This window comes from Sceloporus occidentalis, unplaced genomic scaffold (assembly GCF_023333645.1).
Source record: "Sceloporus occidentalis isolate IW3139 unplaced genomic scaffold, rSceOcc1.0.p SCAF_79, whole genome shotgun sequence".
Lineage (NCBI taxonomy): Eukaryota > Metazoa > Chordata > Lepidosauria > Squamata > Phrynosomatidae > Sceloporus > Sceloporus occidentalis.
In genome coordinates this window covers 1,351,331-1,374,392 of record NW_028317059.1, presented here as the reverse complement: position 1 = coordinate 1,374,392, position 23,062 = coordinate 1,351,331, and the positions used below count along the sequence as shown (strand labels likewise).

The 23,062-nt window shown below is 41.8% G+C and overlaps 1 protein-coding gene across 1 annotated transcript; it reads left to right on the top strand.

Annotated features, from left to right (window-relative positions):
- The first annotated feature begins 6,486 nt into the window (after nt 1-6,486).
- LOC149285375 (E3 ubiquitin-protein ligase TRAIP-like) lies at nt 6,487-14,682 on the top strand. The gene is given in 15 exon segments (XM_089495332.1): nt 6,487-6,584; nt 7,198-7,255; nt 7,498-7,581; nt 7,704-7,743; nt 8,651-8,778; nt 9,428-9,522; nt 9,754-9,867; nt 11,463-11,550; nt 12,016-12,105; nt 12,493-12,581; nt 13,162-13,365; nt 13,771-13,825; nt 13,900-14,028; nt 14,306-14,356; nt 14,563-14,682. Coding segments are annotated over 15 exon segments (1,443 nt in total).
- The last annotated feature ends 8,380 nt before the right edge of the window (nt 14,683-23,062 follow it).

The window sequence follows — 23,062 nt, the reverse complement described above, 5'->3', positions numbered from 1 at the left end:
CATCATTCAGCATCAGCTTTTATCAACTTTTATTATGCTGCATCCCTTCTGAAAATACCTGAAATCTAAAAGTATATGCAGTAAAAGTGATACTGCATATCACCATTGTTCTGGAGCATCTAAGCTGTTAAAAGTAACACACCAAAATTAGACAAAAAAAATAATAATAATTATAGATATATATATATATATATATATATATATATATATATATATATATATAATCAGCAATCACAATCCTATCATGCCCAGGTTTTAGCATGTGCTGGCTGACTTAGCATGATAGGAGTGTGATTGCTGTTTGCAATCATATATATTAATACTGTTATTGAATTTATCTGTCCAATTTTCACATGTAATTTACTTTTAATAAAAAAATAGATAGCAGCAATCACATGCCATGCTATCCCCCCACACTTACACATCCATGCTATCTGAAACCCTCATTCACAAACATTCAGCATAAACTACAGCATAACACCCATCACTCTCACACACTTACTAATCCATTCTCCCTGAATATTGTCCTACCTCTGTCACTTTTCCTCCTCCTCTTCCTCTTCTTCTTTTGGGTCCTGTCCTTCCGGTGCAGCGACCACGGAAGAAAGTGGGCGTGGCTTTGGTGTTGTGCGCCGGGTTTTGACATCAAGTCCCGGCGCACAGCCACAGTTGCTACGCCCGTCGTTTTTGGAGGCGTGGTGGCACCCCTCAGTGAGAGGCACCCCGGGCGGACCGCCCCTACCAGCTACGATACCGGAACGATGGCCAGTCCTGCTCCCAGCTGCTTAGTTTTGAACTTTGCGGCTTCCTTAAATTCAGATTCAGGGCGGCCTGGGGGGCAATTGTCCCTGTATATATAAAATTGCTCTGATTATTTACATGTATTTGTTTTGTATGTATAAAGTCTTTTTTTTATATGTTAATCATATTAATCTACTTTTAATTCTGATGAACTAATGAATTTGGTTTTATGTACACTCTGATCATTGATCCATGAATTATATGCCCAATTATCGTGATTTTTTTTTGCATATTGTATATAACTATGTATAAAGCTTTATATATGCAAGACTGATTGTATTTGATGTATTTATATATTTATCTTGATCGAATATACTTTAAACCCTTCAAGACTGGAACGTACCTGGTACTTCCTGGTCACATGGTACCTGCGGACCAGGACATACCAGGTACTGATGGGCGGTCCCGCATCACGCTGCCTTTTTGGCGGGAGTAGCAGGAGAAATGTGTGGTTTTTGAGACCTCAGAGGACTTATCTTTTTACGTTTATGTAAGTTTACATCTTTTCATATGCTACACGAGTAAAAGGTATCCTATTTGATGGAACACCCTGTTTTCTCTTGAGCCAATATGACCTCATTTTTATTTGTAAGAGAAGAGTATGTGTAATGTCCTCCATTACTATCCAATAAACATTTTGTTAGCAGGTTAGAATGTAGTTGTAATAGTGTATTTTGTAATATTATTCTTGTCCAATAAACTTTTTTTATTAGCTGTAATGTTTTTTTCTTTAAGGGGTATGTACTATTTTGCATAATGGTTTATGTAACCTTACAGCATGGAGGATTAGTACACACAACATCTGGTACCAGATTAAAGAAACACGTGAATAATATCCTTGACATCGTCCCTTTCTTTAGTTTGTAAGTCTTCCCTAAACACCTTTTCTGTGTAAACCTGTACAAAACTAAAAGAAAAACTGCAGGCTCTGTTCTTGGCCAGTGTTCGTAATTGGCAAAAAAAACTGTATTGTTTGCTTCTTAGGCAGTTTGACTTTTGTCAGTGTGACAGGAACTAGCACACTGAATTGTTTGGGTTTTTTCCCTTGCCATTCCTCATGTTTTTCTGCTCTACTATCCTGTCTCCTGGATCCCTCACCCAGTACATGCTCCAGGGAAACATAGATGTTTGAGGACACAATTTTGGGCCCCGCAGAAGTGTCCTGACGGGGATACACTGGCCTGACCACAGGGGAGGATGGTTGCGAAGCCGGTTGGTTAGTACTTTCCGGTGTCAATTCCAGATGCATGTACCTTCCTGGTACATTGTAGCTGCCGCTCTATGCCCATTTTGTGAAAACTCCTCTGGAAGAGGAAGCAAGCCATCAGACATGGTTTTTTAATTTGTTTTTTTGTTTTAGTTTTTTTGCTACAGCTCCTATTTAAGTCCCTCATGCTGGTAAGATTACTTTATTTTGTGTTGCCTTCTTCTCTATGGTTTGCTCTCAGTTGCTCCTCAGCGACTTCCATGATGCCTGATAATGTGGGAATGGAGACTCCAGTCCAAGATGATGTCCCTAGGAAGACCTCTAAAACCAATCACCATTCTTTGCTCTTGTGTGATTTTCTGCTAAGCAGAAATAGGCAGAAGAATACTTACTAGGAAGAGTGTGATTCATTTGGAAAATGCTTCCCACTTCAAGGATCCTATGGATAGATAGAAGGTGGTGGGTGTAATATATAATGTTAATGGGTTAATCCGTCAGGTAGACACGATAAAAAAAAAAAAAAAAAAAGATTGCAGAGTATGTGGTGATACCTTTTTATTGGACTGACATATTTAAAAGGCAAGCTTTCGAGCGTTATCCTCCCTTCCTCAGGTCTGAAGCAATACGCGATACATATAAAGCCCCGGTAGCGTTTTATTTCCTGTCCCTCAACCTTTGTGTCAAAAACTTCAAAGAAGAACTTTTGGATCTAGTAGAAATTGAAAGAAAAAGTCTTTTAAATCTTATCTTCCATGGTGAGATTTCTTGCTTCAAGAACCTTTTGTCTCAAATGAAACAGAAAACTAGGGCCGCATCGATAATGAAAAAACTAATTTAATTATCGATTAGTTGAATCGATTTTATCAAATACAGGATGAGGGTTTTTTCAGAGCAAAGTTCTGAAAAATATCCTTCATTTTATAATCCAACCAAAAATTGAGGTCTACGATGGAGCACCAGCGTGACTTGACCTTCCGGTGCTCCGCTATAGAAGCCCTAGCGGAAGTATCTGTCAGCACAGCGGAGGAGATGTGCGCCGTTCGCCGGCCGCCAGAGTGGAGCGTCCCCCACAGCACTGCAGGGGACGTGGATCATCCGCTCCCACAGCCGGTGGAGGTCTGTGGGATGCGCGCAGACTACCTCTGACACTTCCGCTGAGGCTTTTATGATGGAGCACCAGCATCACATGACCTTCTGGTGTTCATAGAAGCTCCGGTGAAAGTGTTGGCCTGCAGCGGAGCGTGTCTACACGCATCATGCAGATGTTCGCCGGCTGCCCCTACTAGATACCAAGGAGTCTGGAGCACGAGAGGTGGCATATCAGAGGGTACAGTGGCATATCTGGCAGGCAGTGTGGAAAATCTGGGCTCAGATGTGCATAACTGGGGGGGGGGTCAGGTTGGGAAATAAAAAACAAACAGCAGAATAAAAAAACAGGTGCATTTTTTGTTTTTAACATCCTAGTTTATTTATTTTATGAAATAGACCACGGGGACCAGACAGAAGGAGTGGGGAGGGGAAAAACAGCATACCTCAAAGCCCTGGTGCAGCAGGACCACACATAAGAAAGGAATACCAGCAACAAAAACATACATGGTTACAGTATAGTGAAGTGAGCAATTGAAGGGAACATGTTCCAGAGGAGCCCATGAGTGTGAGTGTTTGGGTGTTGATGTGGCAGAGCCTGTCGTGGGATGTGTGTTTGATCTTCTGTTTCCTGGCACTTTAGTTACTGTAGGAATAAATTTAACTATTTAATTTTTACTTACAGTGGATATGAAAAGTCTACACATCCCTGTTAAAATGCCAGGTTCTTGTGATTCAAAGATAAATCATGTCAGAAATGTTCCACCAATAAAGGTGACCTATAAAGTGAACAATTCAATTTCAAAACAAACTGAAATCTTTGAGGGGGAAAAAATAAAAAAAACCTCACAATAGCCTGGTTGCATAAGTGTGCACACCCTCTTATAACTTGGGCTCTGGCTGTGTTCAGAATTAATCAATCACATTCAAACTCATGTTAAATAGAAGTCAAATAAAGTTCAGCTGTTCTTGTAGGATTAACCACTTGCTTAGTTGCATCTCAGAGAAAAAACATGGTCCGAAGAAACCTTCCAAAGCAACATTGTTAAGAGATATCAGTCATGAGAATGGTACAAAAGAATTTCCAAAGCATTAGATATACCATGGAACACAGTGAAGACAGTCATCATCAAGTAGAGAAAATAGGGCACAACAGAGACATTAGCAAGAACTGGACGCGAAAAGACGAGAAGAAAACTGTACCACAGTCAATGTGTGCCTCCGTATATAATGATAGCAGTTATGCTGTACCACCATCTATGTCTGCCTCAGTATATGGTGAAAGGCGTTATGCTGTACCACCATCAATGTCTGCCTCAGTATATGGTGATAGGTGTTATGCTGTACCCCGTCAGTGTCTGCCTCAGTATATAATGATAACAGTTATGCTGTACCCTTGTCAATGTACCCCTGTCAATGTTTGTGTGGGGGGGTGCCACATCCAGGATCCGCCGCAGGTGCCAAATACTCTGGGTCAGGGGTGTCCAAGTTTTTTCTGCAGCAGGCAACTTCATCAGAAATGCATATGCTCAGGGGCTGCACTCATTTTTCACTGAGAGAAAGCACGGCCTTTAATAATATCTGCAGACTGAAAAAGTAAATTCCTTTACTTTTCCTCTCACTGATATCTGGGCCTAGAAAGTTTTGTCCTCTGGTGTGACTACAAATTCAGGGTTCTGGATAAGCAAAAATTAATAGTTCTATTCATTCAAGGGATGCACCAATTGAAAATTCTCGATCCAAACCAAAACAGAAAATGAGCCTCCCCACCTTTAAAAATAAACCTAAAAAAAAATAACCACACTCTTATTAAACATAAGTAACACACCAAAATTGTACAAACAAATTAAATAACAATATTAATATTGTTAACAGCAATCTCAAGCACACTCAGATTCCAGCATGTACTGGTTGCCTGGGCATGATAGGAGTATGATTGCTGTTAACAATCATATATAAATTAATAGTTTTAGTATTTTTTTCCAATTTTGGTGTGTTACTTACTTTTAATAAAAGTGTGGTGTCATCACACCAAAATTGGACAATAAAATACAATATTAATACATATATATATAATTGTTAACAGCAATCACACTCCCATCATGCCCAGGCAACCAGTACATACTGGAAACTGGGCACGATAGGAGTGTGATTGCTGTAAACAATCACACTCCTATCATGCCCAGGCATACCAAGGTTCCAGCATGTGCTGGCTGATTTGTCATGGTAGGAGTGTGATTGTTAACAGCAATCACACTCCTATCATGCCCAGGCAACCAGTAAATGCAGGAACCGGGGCATGATAGGACTGTGGTTGCTGTGAGCAATCATACTCCTATCATTCCAAGTCAGCCAATACATGCTGAAACCTAATTAGCTGCCCCCTTGTGTACTGATGCTGCCAGCAGTATGGGGTCACTTACAGCCTCCCTGTGCCCCCCCCCACGTACACATCCATGCTGTCACACGTACACTAATTCATATACTCATTCATTCACAGATTCATTCCCTCAATTACACACTAAAAATCGAAATTTTTCTTTAAAAAAGCACCTAACTTTTAGGGTGCGGCATATAATCGGGTGCAGCCTAAAATCGAGGCAATACGGTATATATATATATTGACAGCAGGGGTTAATAATATATTTCGGCAGCAGGGGCTACTATTAATATATATTGGCAGCAGGGGCTAATATTAAAGAAACTGCCAGTTCAGCTGTTATTTTGAAATTATATTTTAATCATAGTCTTTACTTCAAAGAGATAAGTAAATATTATGTAGTTAAAAAATGCATGTCTAACACACATATACCAACATATATATATATATACCTGTGTGTATGATCTCATGCGCTTCATAGTGTGTCCCTGAATGGCAGAAATAAAATACGGTATACGGTATACGGTCTCCCTACGTACGATAGTCCACTGAGCTGGGTGTTATTATGGGGGTCAATCTACATTAATTGATTTGAAATGTATTGTATCCACTAACAGGAGGAACAACATGCAGACTGCATGGGTTAAATGTTATGTGCCCACACAATGCATATAACTGCTGAAAATACTCTCTCCATTGGGGAATTAAGAGTCCAATCGCATTATAGAATACGAACTATGCGACATTCTGAACTGTTTCAAAACTAAATTATCACGAACGATAATCACTGTCAAGTATCACAAACCAGCCATTACCCCCGCCCACCTCCGGGGGTCGCTGTGACTCTTAACCCTCACGCAAGCGCCATCAGTCAAAGGAGACGCACGCTGGCGCTCTGGTGACGTCACGGAACCGACGGACACCCGCGGCAAAAACAAAATTGGTGTGGTGAAAAAAAATCGGGATATCGTCGAGTTACCGGTGCCCTGGTTTCGTTTATTGAGCCGCAGCCATGCCCATTCGGGCATACTGCACGATTTGTTCGGACTTCTTCGATAATAGTCGGGATGTGGCAGCTATTCACTGCGGGCATACCTTCCACCAGGAGTGGTGCGTAGACTTATTGTTATTGTATATACCAAGGTTACGCAACCCGGGCAATAATACCAGTTCTTTGACGCCCCATAACGTTTATTCTTTAAATTCTCATACCCTAGATCCGGGTGTATATGCATAGACATTTACCATGAGAACTGTGTCATGTGTAGGGTTGCCATGTCAGTTATATAACTCTGCATTTTACATGCTGCCTGTTTTCTTTGGTAAATGTTGCTGGAAATTATGCAAACTCTATATGCGCAGCCATGTCAGTGTCTGCAATACAACAAAATAACACCATTTTCCTGCAACATGTAGAGTTTACTGGTTTCCAGGTGTAAATATTCCTATTTAAGTCTAACTAACTTACTAAAGAGAAAAAAAAACACATTTAACCCTTGTTTTCTCATCCTGTGGGTTTTTATTGGTTACAGCTTTGTGGGAAATGATCCACAATTCCCGTGTAGTTTCCATATAAATGAGCTGATGGCTGTGCTGTGATCCATGAGTATCCCATTGAGCTCCGATTCGTATGATGGAGTCGATTCAGCCGATAACAGTAGAGTTTTTAGCATTCGGTGAAGATCTCTGTTACTTACTGATGTTTCTTTGATGTCGTCCTCAGTTTGCTGCAGTGGTTTCACTCTGCTCCGAGTCGGACCTGCCCGCAATGTCGAATACAGGTAATTCCTTCTGCGTTCGCGTTCCATTGTTATTATTCTACACCCTGGTATGTTACGCATGTTTTTATTATTACTGGTATCCTGTGGGTTAATTTTAATGAACGCTACAGAATGGAAGTGTACTCATGGTGCCTAGTGTTATACTGGTAATACTCAGTACTGCAATATCTATAATAAAGAATAGCCTGCAAACAATACAAGTGTTGTGATAATAATATTACTTAAATATATACGTTTTCCAGGTCAGCAACAGACAGATAATCAGCAAATTATTCTTTGATATTGGAGGAGAGGAGGATGTCACTCTTGACGCAGAATCTCTGAAGGTATGTTTTCTATATCCTGAATATTTTCTGTGTCTTCGCCAGCTGGACACCTTGGTTTTAATGTAGTGCAATGTCTAAGATTAGTTTTTGTTTGTTTTTTTTGACACTTCTTTAAATTACAGAATGAAGTGGACAAAGTAAAAGCTAGCCTTCTAACCAAAGGTGAGTTGAAGTCAAATATTTCAATATTTCCAAAGGCAAGTTATGTTGCAAATGGCATTTTGAGACTACTGCAGAAACATCTGGGGGGTTTTTCTGCTGACTATTCTCTGTTTTATCTCCTTGCTTGTAAGCAGGTCTCCCTATCCTGGTTGCTCCTTACAACTTGCCTTTTGCAGTCACCACATCAATTAAATATAGTAGCATTGTTTGGAATTGGTCTCTGCACATTTTAACAAAACCATCATGGATGAGCAGAATTTTTTCATGGAGATTAATTGAATGCCTCATCACCTCACAAATGTAGAATGTAACTGCTTGTTTGTTTGGATTAATAGTATGAGAACATTATTTAGTAGTTTTATAAAAATACAGTATCTTCTAAGACTTCTACAGTCACTTCTTTTCATTGCTGAAAAGCTTTATGAAGCTTTACTGCAAATTTAAACATATTACTAAGTGCAGCATTTATAATAGTTAAATGTTATAAAAATGTCCTAGTCTTAATTCTTTTCTCATGTAAAATTGCAACTCATTCTCAATATTTCACTGAATTCTTACTTTGTATGTGATGCAAAAGCTGTTAGTAATAGGTTGATGCCATATGCTGACTGATAATTTGTTTTTATATGCTTGGACCGTTGTCCTATTTAATACTTTAATATATATTGTTTAAAATATTAAACAAAGTGTATGGAGAAGCTTCTGCAGCGGAACCTTGTCTGTGGTCCTGCAAGGCTGTTTGAAAGTGAAGAGGGTGGGTAGCAGGTCTAGATGTGGGCATAACATACATTAATCCCCACCAATATATATATAAAAAAAAATGTCTTTGCCACGTTAAACATTTTTGATTAGCTGAACATATGATTTGTAGATTAATTAAATTAAGTGTTTTTAACCCACTTTGCAGAAAAGGAAAAACGAGAATGTCAAAATTTGGTGAACTCTCTCCGGGAGATGCTGGATGTGAGAAACGCAACAATACAGTCCTTACAGAAAGACCTTGGGGACATGGAGATGTTGTGTTCGACATTAAAGGTAATTTGCAGAGATTAAAAAAAGTCTCAGGTTTTACCAATTTTGGTAAAAAGAAAACTTTTTATTATTATTTTCTCTCTTTGGTTGCCTCTGCTTAAAACAGGAAAATAAATTTAGTACGCTGTAGTGCAAGCAGCTAGTTACATGTGTGGTACGCACAATTTTACTTTTTTTTCTTTTCATACATTTTTGTTCAAATCTATTTATGCTGCATGATCTAACAGTAAGAGCAATTGTGTGTTGTTCATGCCTCCACTGACTTAATTGTGGCATTGATGGGGTTACTGCTTGTGGAAACCAACTTACAATCAATAGTGTACTCCTACAGAACCAGCATTAAGTTAAAAATGGAAAAAAAACACCATACAGTGTTAGAGGTTAAAAAAAACCCCGTGTGTGTATTATATTTTCATACAAAACTGAGTATAAAGTTATACTTGACTATTAAACACAGGTATGTATTTTACTCAAGATTTTACATTGGTAAAAAATGTGCTTCTTTTAGTAGAGGCAGGAGGGAAATGAGACTAGACTGTTTTATTTAGGTCACTCTAAAGGTTCTTTTTAATTTTCTATCAAGTTATAACAAACGTTCTATACATTTAACATCTGATATGTGTGTGCTGCTTTTCTCCTCATCTAATCTTAGAAACAAATGAGATTCTTGGATCAGCAGCAGTTAGAAACGAAAGCTGCGAAAGATGAAGCTCGCAAATTAAGAAACAAGCTTAAGACAATGGAGAGGTGAGTACTCTTTGTTTATGAATTAATGCTCGTCTTGTAGTGAATCGTTTGCATAATGGCTTTGTGGAGACGTAACATGCTGAGTTTCTCTACGTCTACGCTTACAAACTGCTATATAAGGAACGTGTGTGTGTGTGGTTTTGTAAACATAACTAAGAATATATGTTGGACGGTAAACGATTGTATGTACCAAGGAAGGGTTAATCACGTTTTTCTTTTCTTATGTTACAGCATTGATTTATTGTTGCAGTCTCAGCGACATGAGGTAGACCTTATGGTCAGAGATATGGGGTCAGGCCCAACAGCTGTTGAACAATTGGCCATATACTGTGTGTCTTTGAAAAAGTAAGTAATGTATACATACCGGGAGATGTTTTTACTCAAGATATAGTAATGATTAAACTTATGTTCCACAGCTACCTCAAGAATAAGTTAAAAATGATTCATAGTAGTACATTTGCCTATCCAGTCTTGTCTGTCCATTTCATAGCAGATGCTATTTTCCCCTCATCTGTATTTTCTGGTCAGTGACCGTGATCAGAATTCCACCTGTTTTTATTCAGTATTTCCTGCGTTCGGTAAAATATATAGCTTCTCCTAAAGGGCATAAACTTTCACGTTTCCTGACTTTTGCGTGCATATTCACACATGTGCTGTTTTACATTAAATGAATAGTATATTCGGGTATTGCTGACCTTTTTTAATTGTTTCAAGTATTCATCTCTTGTATTGCAAATATTAGATTATCTTGCTTTAAGATCATCTATCATTTCCCAATGCCAGCCAGTATGAGAAATGTTTTAGTGTTTTTTTTAAAGCAGGATGCCAAGGCGACATGAAATAGTTTCCTGGCACCTCGGGTTTTGCAGGGGAACTTTAGTACTTTGTGTAACTGAGGCTTCCGCTTTGCGAGGAGCCCCCTGCCCAGTACATCAATAACCACCTGGCATAACGCCGGCACGTTCTCACTCTGTCCCAGCACGCTGACCGAGTCCTTTCTCGCTCTCAGACGCAGGCAGCTGAAGAGCTGTCATGAGCCGATAAAGGTAGAGGTACAAAAAAAGTGTGTGCCTGTGTAAGAGGGTCTGTGTATGTGTGCGAGATATGTGTGTGTGTGGCTGGCTCCTAGATAAAAACCAAATTTGTCAACCCCTGTGTAAAAGAGGCGAATAGAGATAAATGCAAGAAATTTCAGCAATGTTTAACATGAAACCATAATGTCTTTTTTTTTCTCTTTCTCTGGCACAGTTCACTATTAAATAAAAGCATATTGTGAGAACATGTATTAGTGGTCTAATAGATGTATAACGTGATATAGAAATAAAGTGTTGATATATAAATATAATATAACCAATCAACAGTTCTGTATTACAAGTATCATTGTAATAGAACAATCTAATATATTACACCTCGTTTCTGTACACAAGGGATTGCTGTCTGTTTGCCCTGTGTTAACACTGGTTATCGATGCCGACTTCTACTGCCAGGCACATAAACTATAGCTGTGTGAAACTATTTGGCCCACATGTTCCATGTCGACTGCCAATGTCTGTTTCTATTAAAAAAAAAAAAAAAAAAAAACCTTTTCAAGAACACGCCGCCTTTGTTGTGTCATTGAAATATGTCTGCACCATGTAAACATTTATATTTTCCGCTTGATGACTCTGCATAAACCACTCATGTGTAACGCTATAAGGTCACAAGAGGTCACCAGAGACTTGTTTAAACAAATAATTTGTGTTATGGAAAGAATTGTGTATCCTTTTTAAATATACTTTGCGTAAGTGAGCTACAGATAAGTGGCCAGGACTTAAAGCAGATTGATTAAAGAATTCCATATTAATTTTTTTTTATTTTTTTTTCTCTTCAGATGTTTAAGACTGGCTTTTGTTTTTGCCCCAACCTTTAACTCATTGTTTTCACTTATCATTTACTGGTAGAGAGTACGAGAATTTGAAGGAGGCACGGAAATCCTCTGCCGAGATGGCTGAAAAGCTAAAGAAGGAATTATTTTCTTCTAACAACAAGGTCAAAACTTTTTCTAAACATTTTTTGTTTTTTTGCTATTGTGGACCTTTTCAACCGAAATTTTTTTTTTGTTTTTTTTATTTTTTATTATTCCTTCATACCTCAAATACTTCATTGTGTTTACATTGCCCCAAGTCACTGAACACCTGTAGTCAGCACTTTGTATGCCAAAAAAAAATCTATTAACATATTTGTTCTGTCTGTACAGTATGGGAATCTATATGTAAATGTGTATTTAAAATCTTAATATTAATGTAGAACAAAAGCCTGAGTGGTCCTAATTGTTTTCTTGCTGTGGGGCCCTGGTATTGGGGCCAGTATTGTCTAGTGAAACGTTATTACGTGTACATTTAATATTGCGAGCCAATAGAGGAACCATAGCCTGTAATCAGGCTTGCAGTGTTCACCTATTGATCCTTTTAGTGTTTTTTTTAGGTATTAATATCCATTTCAATACATTTGCAGGCGCAGAAGGCTGAACTTGAATTGCAAAAAGTACGAGAGGAGCTTAGTGACACCCGGAAGGAGCTCCAGAATGCAGACAAAGAAATCATGGTGAGATGGAACATCAGATTGGGGAGATTAAAATCTACGAAGCAGTTAGGGTCTGTCTTGCCCCTTTTCACTCGCTCATCTTTTCCCTCCACCCCATTAAACCTTTCTTCTTCATAATTTAGTCGTCTTGGCTTTTTTTCTTCTTCCATCTGTCACTATGAATTTTTATTCTACATGTGTTTGTGGCTTTGTTTTTAAAGTTTTGTCATTACAATAATGTTAAAAAGAAAACCATGTTTTTGTTTTTTTGTTTTTTTGTTTTATCCATTTGCAAAACCTGAGATAAAATTGTTGGGTTAGTGAACTGCCCCCTGTATTTTCGCTTGGAGATGAGGAAACCGGTGTTCATCATTTTATTCATTGTTTTAATATATCCTATTTTTGCAGAGTCTTAAAAAGAAAGTTGACTTCCTGCAGAAAACTCTTAGTTCACCAACAGCAGCCAATGAAGCAATCAGTCGGCTGATTTTTGAGAGGTTGGTGCTGATTTGCAATGAAGTATTGTTTTAATATTTCTTTTGTAATATGTTTTTAATGCTAAGCTGAAAGTTACTTTTGACTGTAAAGTCTCTCCCCCCCCCCGCCGAATATCATCATAACACAGGTAGTCTTGTATGACACAATTCTTACATCTATAGCAAAAGTGGACTCCATTTACCTCTTTACCTGCTATAGGCTACCATAATAGCACAAAAAAGTTGAAGTCCAATCAATTTGTTTGTCTCAGAAAACAACTTATGCGTTTCATTTAGCACACCTACATTGTTGGTTACTCACCAACATATTGTGTCTAGGTCTAAAGAGTTGTCCTCCATATAATTTACTTATGGAACATGAAAGATAATAGCACATTTTAAAATCTACAGTAGTAACCCATTTAAGAAAAAAGAGAAGAAATTGGACTGACCATTACCAGCTAGCCAATGGTGTGAACTTTGAACTCTGGGCAAAAGGATGATGGATGGACATCTTATTAAAATGTAATTAAATAAATAACAGAATTGTGACTGTTCAATCAACCTGTTTTGACACATCTTTTTTTATTTCTTTTTTTAGCCCTGCTCCCATTGGACTTCAACGACCAAAGCTTCGTCCCCCCGTTTTAGGGGAAGATATCAACCTTGACATCACATTTGACATTGAAACGCCTGAACACAACACACACAAGTCTGCTACTTCTGCTTTCAAAAAGATGAAGCTCGAGTAAGATCCTATACAAAAGATTCTGATATTGCTATATGACATGAAAATATCTTTTAAGTGGACATTTCAGCTGCACAGCTTTAAGCAATATTTCAAAATCTACAACTTTTCAAGATCTGAAAATGGTTTTACTTGAGCAGACCTCAGTTGTCTGACATTGTACAAACCTGCATAGTTACTATGAACCAAACTTACTTGTTACTCTTCCTATCGCTAAAACAATATTCTTTTTAACTTTAAGCAAAGCTAGATTTGTAAATTAATGTCCAACTTTGTGACCTCAGTATAAAAGTTATATTACTGAACTCGTACATTCAAATTGTAGTTTCTATGGCCTAACAATGCTGCACTCGGGAGATTGGAAATGTTCATTTAAAATGTGTTTATATCATTTTTTGCTTGACCCGAAATGACTTTTGGTGTGATTTCTGTTGACATGAGGCACTCATTTTCTCTTTACAGAGCCACTGAGGCAAACCCCACTACAAACACTGTGCAGGAGTCTAAGAAGTTGACTGTAAGTCTAACCGCCTGTGGTATATTATGTCAAAATCTGCTTACTGAACCTCAACACATCTCTCACATTCCCAGGCCTGGACAGGCATTAATTTAAATGCTGAAGAGGATGAGCAACCCGCTTTACCGCCTTTCATCAAAAACTCCCTGTTTCACAAAAAACCTGTCGGGAGTTTTTTGGGGATGAGGCAGAACTCTGGAGTAGTAAGTATGATAAGAGTTTTGGCTAAAGCTGCTTATTATGATTAGTGTGTTGCGCTGTAGCAGACACACACAATTGGGAGGAAGTCAGAGATCCAAGCCGTAATCGCATAGAGAATTTCTTTGGTATCTGGGGTATATTAGGTTCTCATCAATAGTGGTTGTTTTAAAGCACAGATATTTTTATTATGATTTAGTACCCTACTTCCTGTAACATTTGCTTCACTTGACCTATTGGAAAAAATGGGCATTGTAGCTATTTGTACTTTTTTCTTTCTAGGTTCGAACTGGGTTTGATGGTTTAGGTGGAAGAACAAAATTCATTCAGCCAGTATCCTTTTCTTGTAGAAAACTGAGTTTCAGGTTTGTATGCTATATACATAGAAATCTATCAATTTTATTTTTTCTAGTATTTACCAGTATTATACTTATGAGCGTCATGATGGAGCCTTTGGTTGTATTTTGTTGATGAGATGTGTGTGGTTTTTGTTTAATAAATGTTTTAATACATAATATCCCTTAACCACCTACTCCCAGAGCAACATAGCAGAAATTCGCCCTCTACCCCTCAAAGCAAAACGGAAGAAGGTGTCCAGGCCTGTAGTCTCCATGTCCTCTGCATCTAACCAACCCAAGCTTGAAGACTTCCTGAAATGAATTTTGTCCATCCTGAAAATACCTTTGGTTAGAAGTCTAGCTCATGGGTATACTTCAAAATCTCTGTTTTGTGAATCATTCCTTTTTATATTTCACAGGGCCAAATACAATGAAATCTAAGGTAGAGTGGTCTGTCTACCTCTTTGCTGCTAATACAATGAACAGGTAACTAAATGTCTGTAGAAACAGGGTAGAGCAGGATTTATTTGAGAAACCAGCCAACGTACACTCCTGGTTGTCCATTAAATATGCTTAAATGGTTGTGGTGGAGTGAGGTTTAAGTGTCCTCCAGATTTTCTTGTATCACTATATTGGAGGCTACAGGAGGGCTCAAGGGACTTCCTTTATGTTCAGTTAAAATCAAAAAAAGCGAAAAACAATAAACTTCATACGACTATTCTTTTGGTTTTCTTATCTTGTTGGTAATAATTAACATTCCCAATGTTTTAATGACTCCCAGAACCCACCCAGAATAAGCAGGACTGACTTTTTTTCTTTTTAAGGGAATAATTTCACAGATGGGGATTGACCTGCTATTATTTATGTTAAGGTTTGAATTTTTACTCAAGTGGAGAGGCATTTATTTGTGTATTTTTTTTTATTTTTTTTTTAAAGTTTTTATTGACTACACAGTATTCTTCAAGGAATGCTGATATGAATAAAATCCTGGTTAGACCATTTCCAAGGAACCTTGTAAAAGTTGAGAATAATTTATCCAGTTACAGATGGAAATATAACATTCAGTAACTCACTAAATATAACAAACGCGCTTATTGAATGGTCCATGAATATAACCACTATTCTGAACATGACGTGCGGGCCTGAAGCACAGGATTGTGCACAATAGTGTTCTATTTTTATGTATTTTTGTTTGCGTCTTTTTAACTGTCTCGTCTCTAATCTGCAACAATGAGAATAAATTGTATTTTCCAATTCATGCAACTGGTTTTCCTGTCAAATATTGTGCAGAATAAAATCTTTGGTGCCTCATGTTCCATAAAGTTGTTGGATGTGTGCTAATTCCTTACAGCGAAGGGGACTGACTGATGACAATAATCCAGTACTGACTTTTTAATTGTTTTTAAGTGTGTGTGATATATAGAGAGATACATATGTTTCTATTTTTAACCCATTGAAAACAATGCATTTTGAGCCCGTACATGTATGGGCTTTGTCATTAAGGGGTTAAAACACTAAGTGCTGAGCTCCATTGAAAAGAAACGTTTCTGGTTCCCAACTGGTGCCAGGTGACATGCCACAATGAACCAGAATTATCTTTCCCTCCCTTCTCTGGACAGCAAGAAGGGCAAGTCCTCAGAGTGCTACAAATAAATCCATACCCCCCTGCCAAAAGTTTTAGCTTTGGAATGCCAGAAATGGACTAGCAGGAACCTGTAGAGATGATGGCCAGAAGGCCAGCTTCCCTTACTGCTGCCTACAATAATCTCATCTTCAGTCATGCATCTCAAGACCCCATTGTGGCATGTGTAGTGACTGAAAGATTACCAAGAAGTGCCTCACATGTACTTCTGCCCCCTAAAACACTTTCTAAATTAAGAAAATCACACTTTCTGTATTCGGGCATGCCTGTATTGACATAAGTATATTTGATTTTGCTTTCTGTACACTTTTCTTACTTTGTATGGAACTGGTGCAGTGGTGACTCTAGAAACAATATATAGGGGGGGGCACACAAGATACCACAGTCAAACTGGGGGGGGTGCATTCATAATTTCCAAAAGTAATGTGCTATGGAATTATACTTTTGTTATTGGGCTAAAATATCATTCAACGTGGGAAGCCTGAAGCCACAATTGAGTGCGACTAATCCTTGAAATAAATATTATAACACAATAAATAACTTTTCCACTAAATTATTTCAGGGCCTTGAATGTTTTGTCCCCTGAAGTCACTACAACTTCAAGAGGGCATTTTATCTCTGGATAAATATAAATTAAATAATTCCTACTGTAAGTTAAGTGCCAGGAAACAGATCACCAAACACACACACCAACACAGGCTCTGTCACACCGACACCCAGACACACACACCAGGACAGGCTCTGCCACACCGACAACCAAACACACACACACCAGGACAGGCTCTGTCACACAGACACACACACACACCAGAACAGGCTCTGTCACACCGACACCCAGACACACACACCAGGACAGGCTCTGTCACACCGACAACCAAACACACACACACCAGGACAGGCTCTGTCACACCGACAACCAAACACACACACACCAGGACAGGCTCTGTCACACCGACACCCAGACACACACACCAGGACAGGCTCTGTCACACAGACACCCACACACACCAGGACAGGCTCTGCCACACCGACAACCAAACACACACACACACCAGGACAGGCTCTGCCACACCGACAACCAAACACACACACACACACCAGGACAGGCTCTGCCACACCGACAACCAAACACACACACACCAGGGCAGGCTCTGTCACACAGACACCCAGACACACACACCAGGACAGGCTCTGTCACACCGACACCCAGACACACACACCAGGACAGGCTCTGTCACACAGACAGACACACAAACACACACACACCAGGACAGGCTCTGCCACACCGACAACCAAACACACACACACACACCAGGACAGGCTCTGCCACACCGACAACCAAACACACACACACCAGGACAGGCTCTGTCACACAGACACACACACACCAGAACAGGCTCTGTCACACCGACACCCAGACACACACACCAGGACAGGCTCTGTCACACCGACACCCAGACACACACACCAGGACAGGCTCTGTCACACCGACAACCAAACACACACACACCAGGACAGGCTCTGTCACACCGACACCCAGACACACACACCAGGACAGGCTCTGTCACACAGACACCCACACACACCAGGACAGGCTCTGCCACACCGACAACCAAACACACACACACACCAGGACAGGCTCTGCCACACCGACAACCAAACACACACACACCAGGACAGGCTCTGCCACACCGACAACCAAACACACACACACCAGGGCAGGCTCTGTCACACAGACACCCAGACACACACACCAGGACAGGCTCTGTCACACAGACACCCACACACACCAGGACAGGCTCTGTCACACCGACACCCAGACACACACACCAGGACAGGCTCTGCCACACCGACAACCAAACACACACACACACACCAGGACAGGCTCTGCCACACAGACACCCACACACATCAGGACAGGCACTGCCACACCCACATCCAAACACACACACACCAGGACAGGCTCTGACACACTGACACCCAAACACACACCCTAGGACAGGCTCTGCCACACTGACAACCGAACACACACACCAGGACAGGCTCTGTCACACCGACACCCAGACACACACACACACACACACACACACCAGGACAGGCTCTGTCACACCGACAACCAAACACACACACACCCACACACCAGGACAGGCTCTGCCACCCAGACACCCACACACACCAGGACAGGCTCTGTCACACCGACACCCAGACACACACAACGGGACAGGCTCTGTCACACCGACACCCAGACACACACACCAGGACAGGCTCTGTCACACCGACACCCAGACACACACACCAGGACAGGCTCTGTCACACAGACAGACACACAAACACACACACACCAGGACAGGCTCTGCCACACCGACAACCAAACACACACACACACACCAGGACAGGCTCTGCCACACCGACAACCAAACACACACACACCAGGACAGGCTCTGTCACACAGACACACACACACCAGAACAGGCTCTGTCACACCGACACCCAGACACACACACCAGGACAGGCTCTGTCACACCGACACCCAGACACACACACCAGGACAGGCTCTGTCACACCGACAACCAAACACACACACACCAGGACAGGCTCTGTCACACCGACACCCAGACACACACACCAGGACAGGCTCTGTCACACAGACACCCACACACACCAGGACAGGCTCTGCCACACCGACAACCAAACACACACACACACCAGGACAGGCTCTGCCACACCGACAACCAAACACACACACACCAGGACAGGCTCTGCCACACCGACAACCAAACACACACACACCAGGGCAGGCTCTGTCACACAGACACCCAGACACACACACCAGGACAGGCTCTGCCACACAGACACCCACACACACCAGGACAGGCTCTGTCACACCGACACCCAGACACACACACACACACCAGGACAGGCTCTGCCACACCGACAACCAAGCACACACACACACCAGGACAGGCTCTGCCACACAGACACCCACACACATCAGGACAGGCACTGCCACACCCACATCCAAACACACACACACACCAGGACAGGCTCTGACACACTGACACCCAAACACACACCCTAGGACAGGCTCTGCCACACTGACAACCGAACACACACACCAGGACAGGCTCTGTCACACCGACACCCAGACACACACACACACACCAGGACAGGCTCTGTCACACCGACAACCAAACACACACACACACACCAGGACAGGCTCTGCCACACAGACACCCACACACACCAGGACAGGCTCTGTCACACCGACACCCAGACACACACACCAGGACAGGCTCTGTCACACCGACACCCAGACACACACACCAGGACAGGCTCTGTCACACCGACACCCAGACACACACACCAGGACAGGCTCTGTCACACAGACAGACACACAAACACACACACACCAGGACAGGCTCTGCCACACCGACAACCAAACACACACACACACACACACCAGGACAGGCTCTGCCACACCGACAACCAAACACACACACACCAGGGCAGGCTCTGTCACACAGACACCCAGACACACACACCAGGACAGGCTCTGTCACACAGACACCCACACACACCAGGACAGGCTCTGTCACACCGACACCCAGACACACACACCAGGACAGGCTCTGTCACACCGACACCCAGACACACACACACACCAGGACAGGCTCTGCCACACCGACAACCAACCAAACACACACACACACCAGGACAGGCTCTGCCACACAGACACCCACACACATCAGGACAGGCACTGCCACACCCACATCCAAACACACACACACACACCAGGACAGGCTCTGACACACTGACAACCGTACACACACACCAGGACAGGCTCTGTCACACCGACACCCAGACACACACACCAGGACAAGCTCTGTCACACCGACAGACACACACACCAGGACAGGCTCTGCCACACCGACAACCAAACACACACACACACCAGGACAGGCTCTGCCACACAGACACCCACACACACCAGGACAGGCTCTGTCACACCGACACCCAGACACACACACCAGGACAGGCTCTGTCACACCGACACCCAGACACACACACACACACACACCAGGACAGGCTCTGCACACCGACAACCAAACACACACACACCAGGACAGGCTCTGCCACACAGACACCCACACACATCAGGACAAGCACTGCCACACCCACATCCAAACACACACACACACACACCAGGACAGGCTCTGACACACTGACACCCAAACACACACCCTAGGACAGGCTCTGCCACACTGACAACCGAACACACAGACCAGGACAGGCTCTGCCACACCAACACCCAAACACACACCAGGACAGGCTCTGCCACACCAACACCTATACACACACACCCGAGGACAGGCTCTGCTACACTGACAACCAAAACACACAAACAGCAGGACACAATCTACGTTACAGACGTCTACATCAGAATGGATTTTTCACACTGCATTGTCGTTTATACCCCCCTTAGTGTTTTTGCCCCTTGTGTATTGATACCCCTGCTGCCCATATATATTAACATTAGCCCCAGTTGCTGATAGCAGGTATAGATCAACACATTAACACACAAACCAAGCTTTGCATGTATAGATCAACTGAAATTCACTTGTGATCTCAAATAAACAGAATCAGACATACAAATCCTGTATTTGCAGGTATACAATAGTATATGAAACGTAGCATTGCAGGTATAGATCAAATAAATACATGGAAACAGCATTGCAGGTATTAATCAACTGAATAAGACATATTAATCCTGTATTTGCAGGTATACATAAATAATGTATGGAAACATAGCATAGCAGATATGGATCTACAGAATAACACACAAACCCAGCTTTGCAGGTATAGATCAATTGGAATTCACATAAAAACACGTCATTAAAAGGTATATTTAAAACCCCCTAAATTACACGCATAGATCACAGGTTTCATACCCCAAAGCCAGCCCTGGCGTCCACACTGCCCACACAGCAATCACACTCCTATCATACCCAGGCAACCAGTAAATGCTGGTACCTAGGCATGATGGGACTGTGCTTGCTGTTAGCAATCACACTCCTATCATGCCAAGTCAGCCAGTACATGCTGGTACAGGGTGGCTGTAAGTGATGTGTAGACCCCATACTGCTGGCAGCATCAATACACAAGGGGGGCAGCTAGCTAGGTTTCGGCATGCACTGGCTGACTTGGCATGATAGGAGTGTGATTGCTAACAGCAATCAAAGTCCCATCATGCCTAGGTTCCAGCACTTACACATCCAACCAGTAAATGCTGGAACCTAGGCATGATGGGACTGTGATTGGTGTTAGCAATCACACTCCTATCATGCCAAGTCAGCCAGTACATGCTCGAGGTGCGGCCCGCGTAAGATCGGTTGCCCTGGCTGCCGATCTTACGCGGGCCGCATTTGGCCCGCATGTTGGACGCCCCTGCCTTATCACTTTCTAACCCCCTCTCCCTAACTTATCACTTTCTAACCCCCTCTCCCTCCCTTATCACTTTCTAACCCCCTCTCCCTCCCTTATCACTTTCTAACCCCCTCTCCCTCCCTTATCACTTTCTAACCCCCTCTCCCTACTCACTATCTACCCTCCCCCTTTGTAGTTGTCTCACCCTCAGGTCCAGCGACGGGAGCACGAGGCTTCTGTCTTCGTTCTCTGCTGCGGTGGCCGCTGCTTCACCACTGAGCGCCGAAATATGACGTCATATTTCGGCGCTCAGGATGAAATGCCGGCACCGCGACGGAGGTAGAGGCTTCGTGGAGGAGAATGGGGGGCGCGGAGCGGTTGCTAGGCGCCCCTCTCTCTCCTCCGCATAAAAAAAAAAAAAAGACGGGATTTAAAGTCTTTATTCCAAATTCGGCAGGGGGGCAACAGGGGGGGCAAGGATTAACCTTGCCCCCCTGTAGCGACGCCACTGAACTGGTGCCTTTACATAAAAAAAAAAATTTTAAATGCCAATATTGTATACATTTAAAGGTCCCTTTAACAGTCTGTTATTACATTTAAAGTGTAATTTCATAATTCCGTTGTATAAAAATAAACATGGCTTAAAAGGAAACTGTTGCCTTACCTTTTAGCGTCAATGAACATCAAAATACCTTTAGTCTGTGCCCCCCCACGTCTTATGGTTTTACAGATATCTCAATTATTATTGCCTACAAACCTCCTGCACAATCTTGGTTGGCTTAGGTTAAATCAGAGATTTCATAAAAGTTCACTTTACCAATTTAACGCCTCAATATTCACACATTACATATCCGTGATTATCCTATTTATGATATTTGGAGATTCCTAGAGTATTTGAAGACTAGAGGGACTCTGTTGAATCTTGTATTCCTCTTGTATTGTCTCCCCATTGATTCTAAGGGGGACTTTGTTGAAGTTGGCAGTTTGAATTGGGCAACTCAAGTTACCAAGTCGTTAAAGCCATGAGGGCCTATTTCAAACAATGATAAACGTTGGAAACTCCAGATAGTCATGGCTTGCAAAAAATAACGCATAACATCTTCGGTATTAAAGGGACAGTCTAGAGTTCCATGCAGCTTTAAAGAATGCGTACTCAAGTATCTTTTAAGTATATGCATTTTTTTCAGGAAATGAAATTGACTTAGCTTTAGCCGAAGATGTAGAGAAACGCCTGGTGCTGTATTTGGCACAAAAGGGGTCCACTCAACTACCATATGCATCGTTATATCCCTTAGGTTCTAAGCCCACGAGCGGGGCACTCAAAAGCCCACCATTCCGGCCAGGAACTTTGTATGAAGTATATAAGGCTAGATGGCAAGCTCAAGGCAGGGTTCTCAACTTCTGATGTGTCTGAATGTATATTTGCTATGTATGTGTTAACTGCCCCATTTAAGTTGTACAGCACTGCATAATTTGTTGGAGCTAAACAAATAAAAGATGATGATAATTTGGTGCTGGAGATTCCCTTTAAGGGGACTGCTCAATTCACATGAGTTCCACTTGCTGTGCTAGAGACTAAAGATTCAGCTGTGCAGTTTGAATATTGTGTTTAGTAGAATTCTTCCCATACTTGTA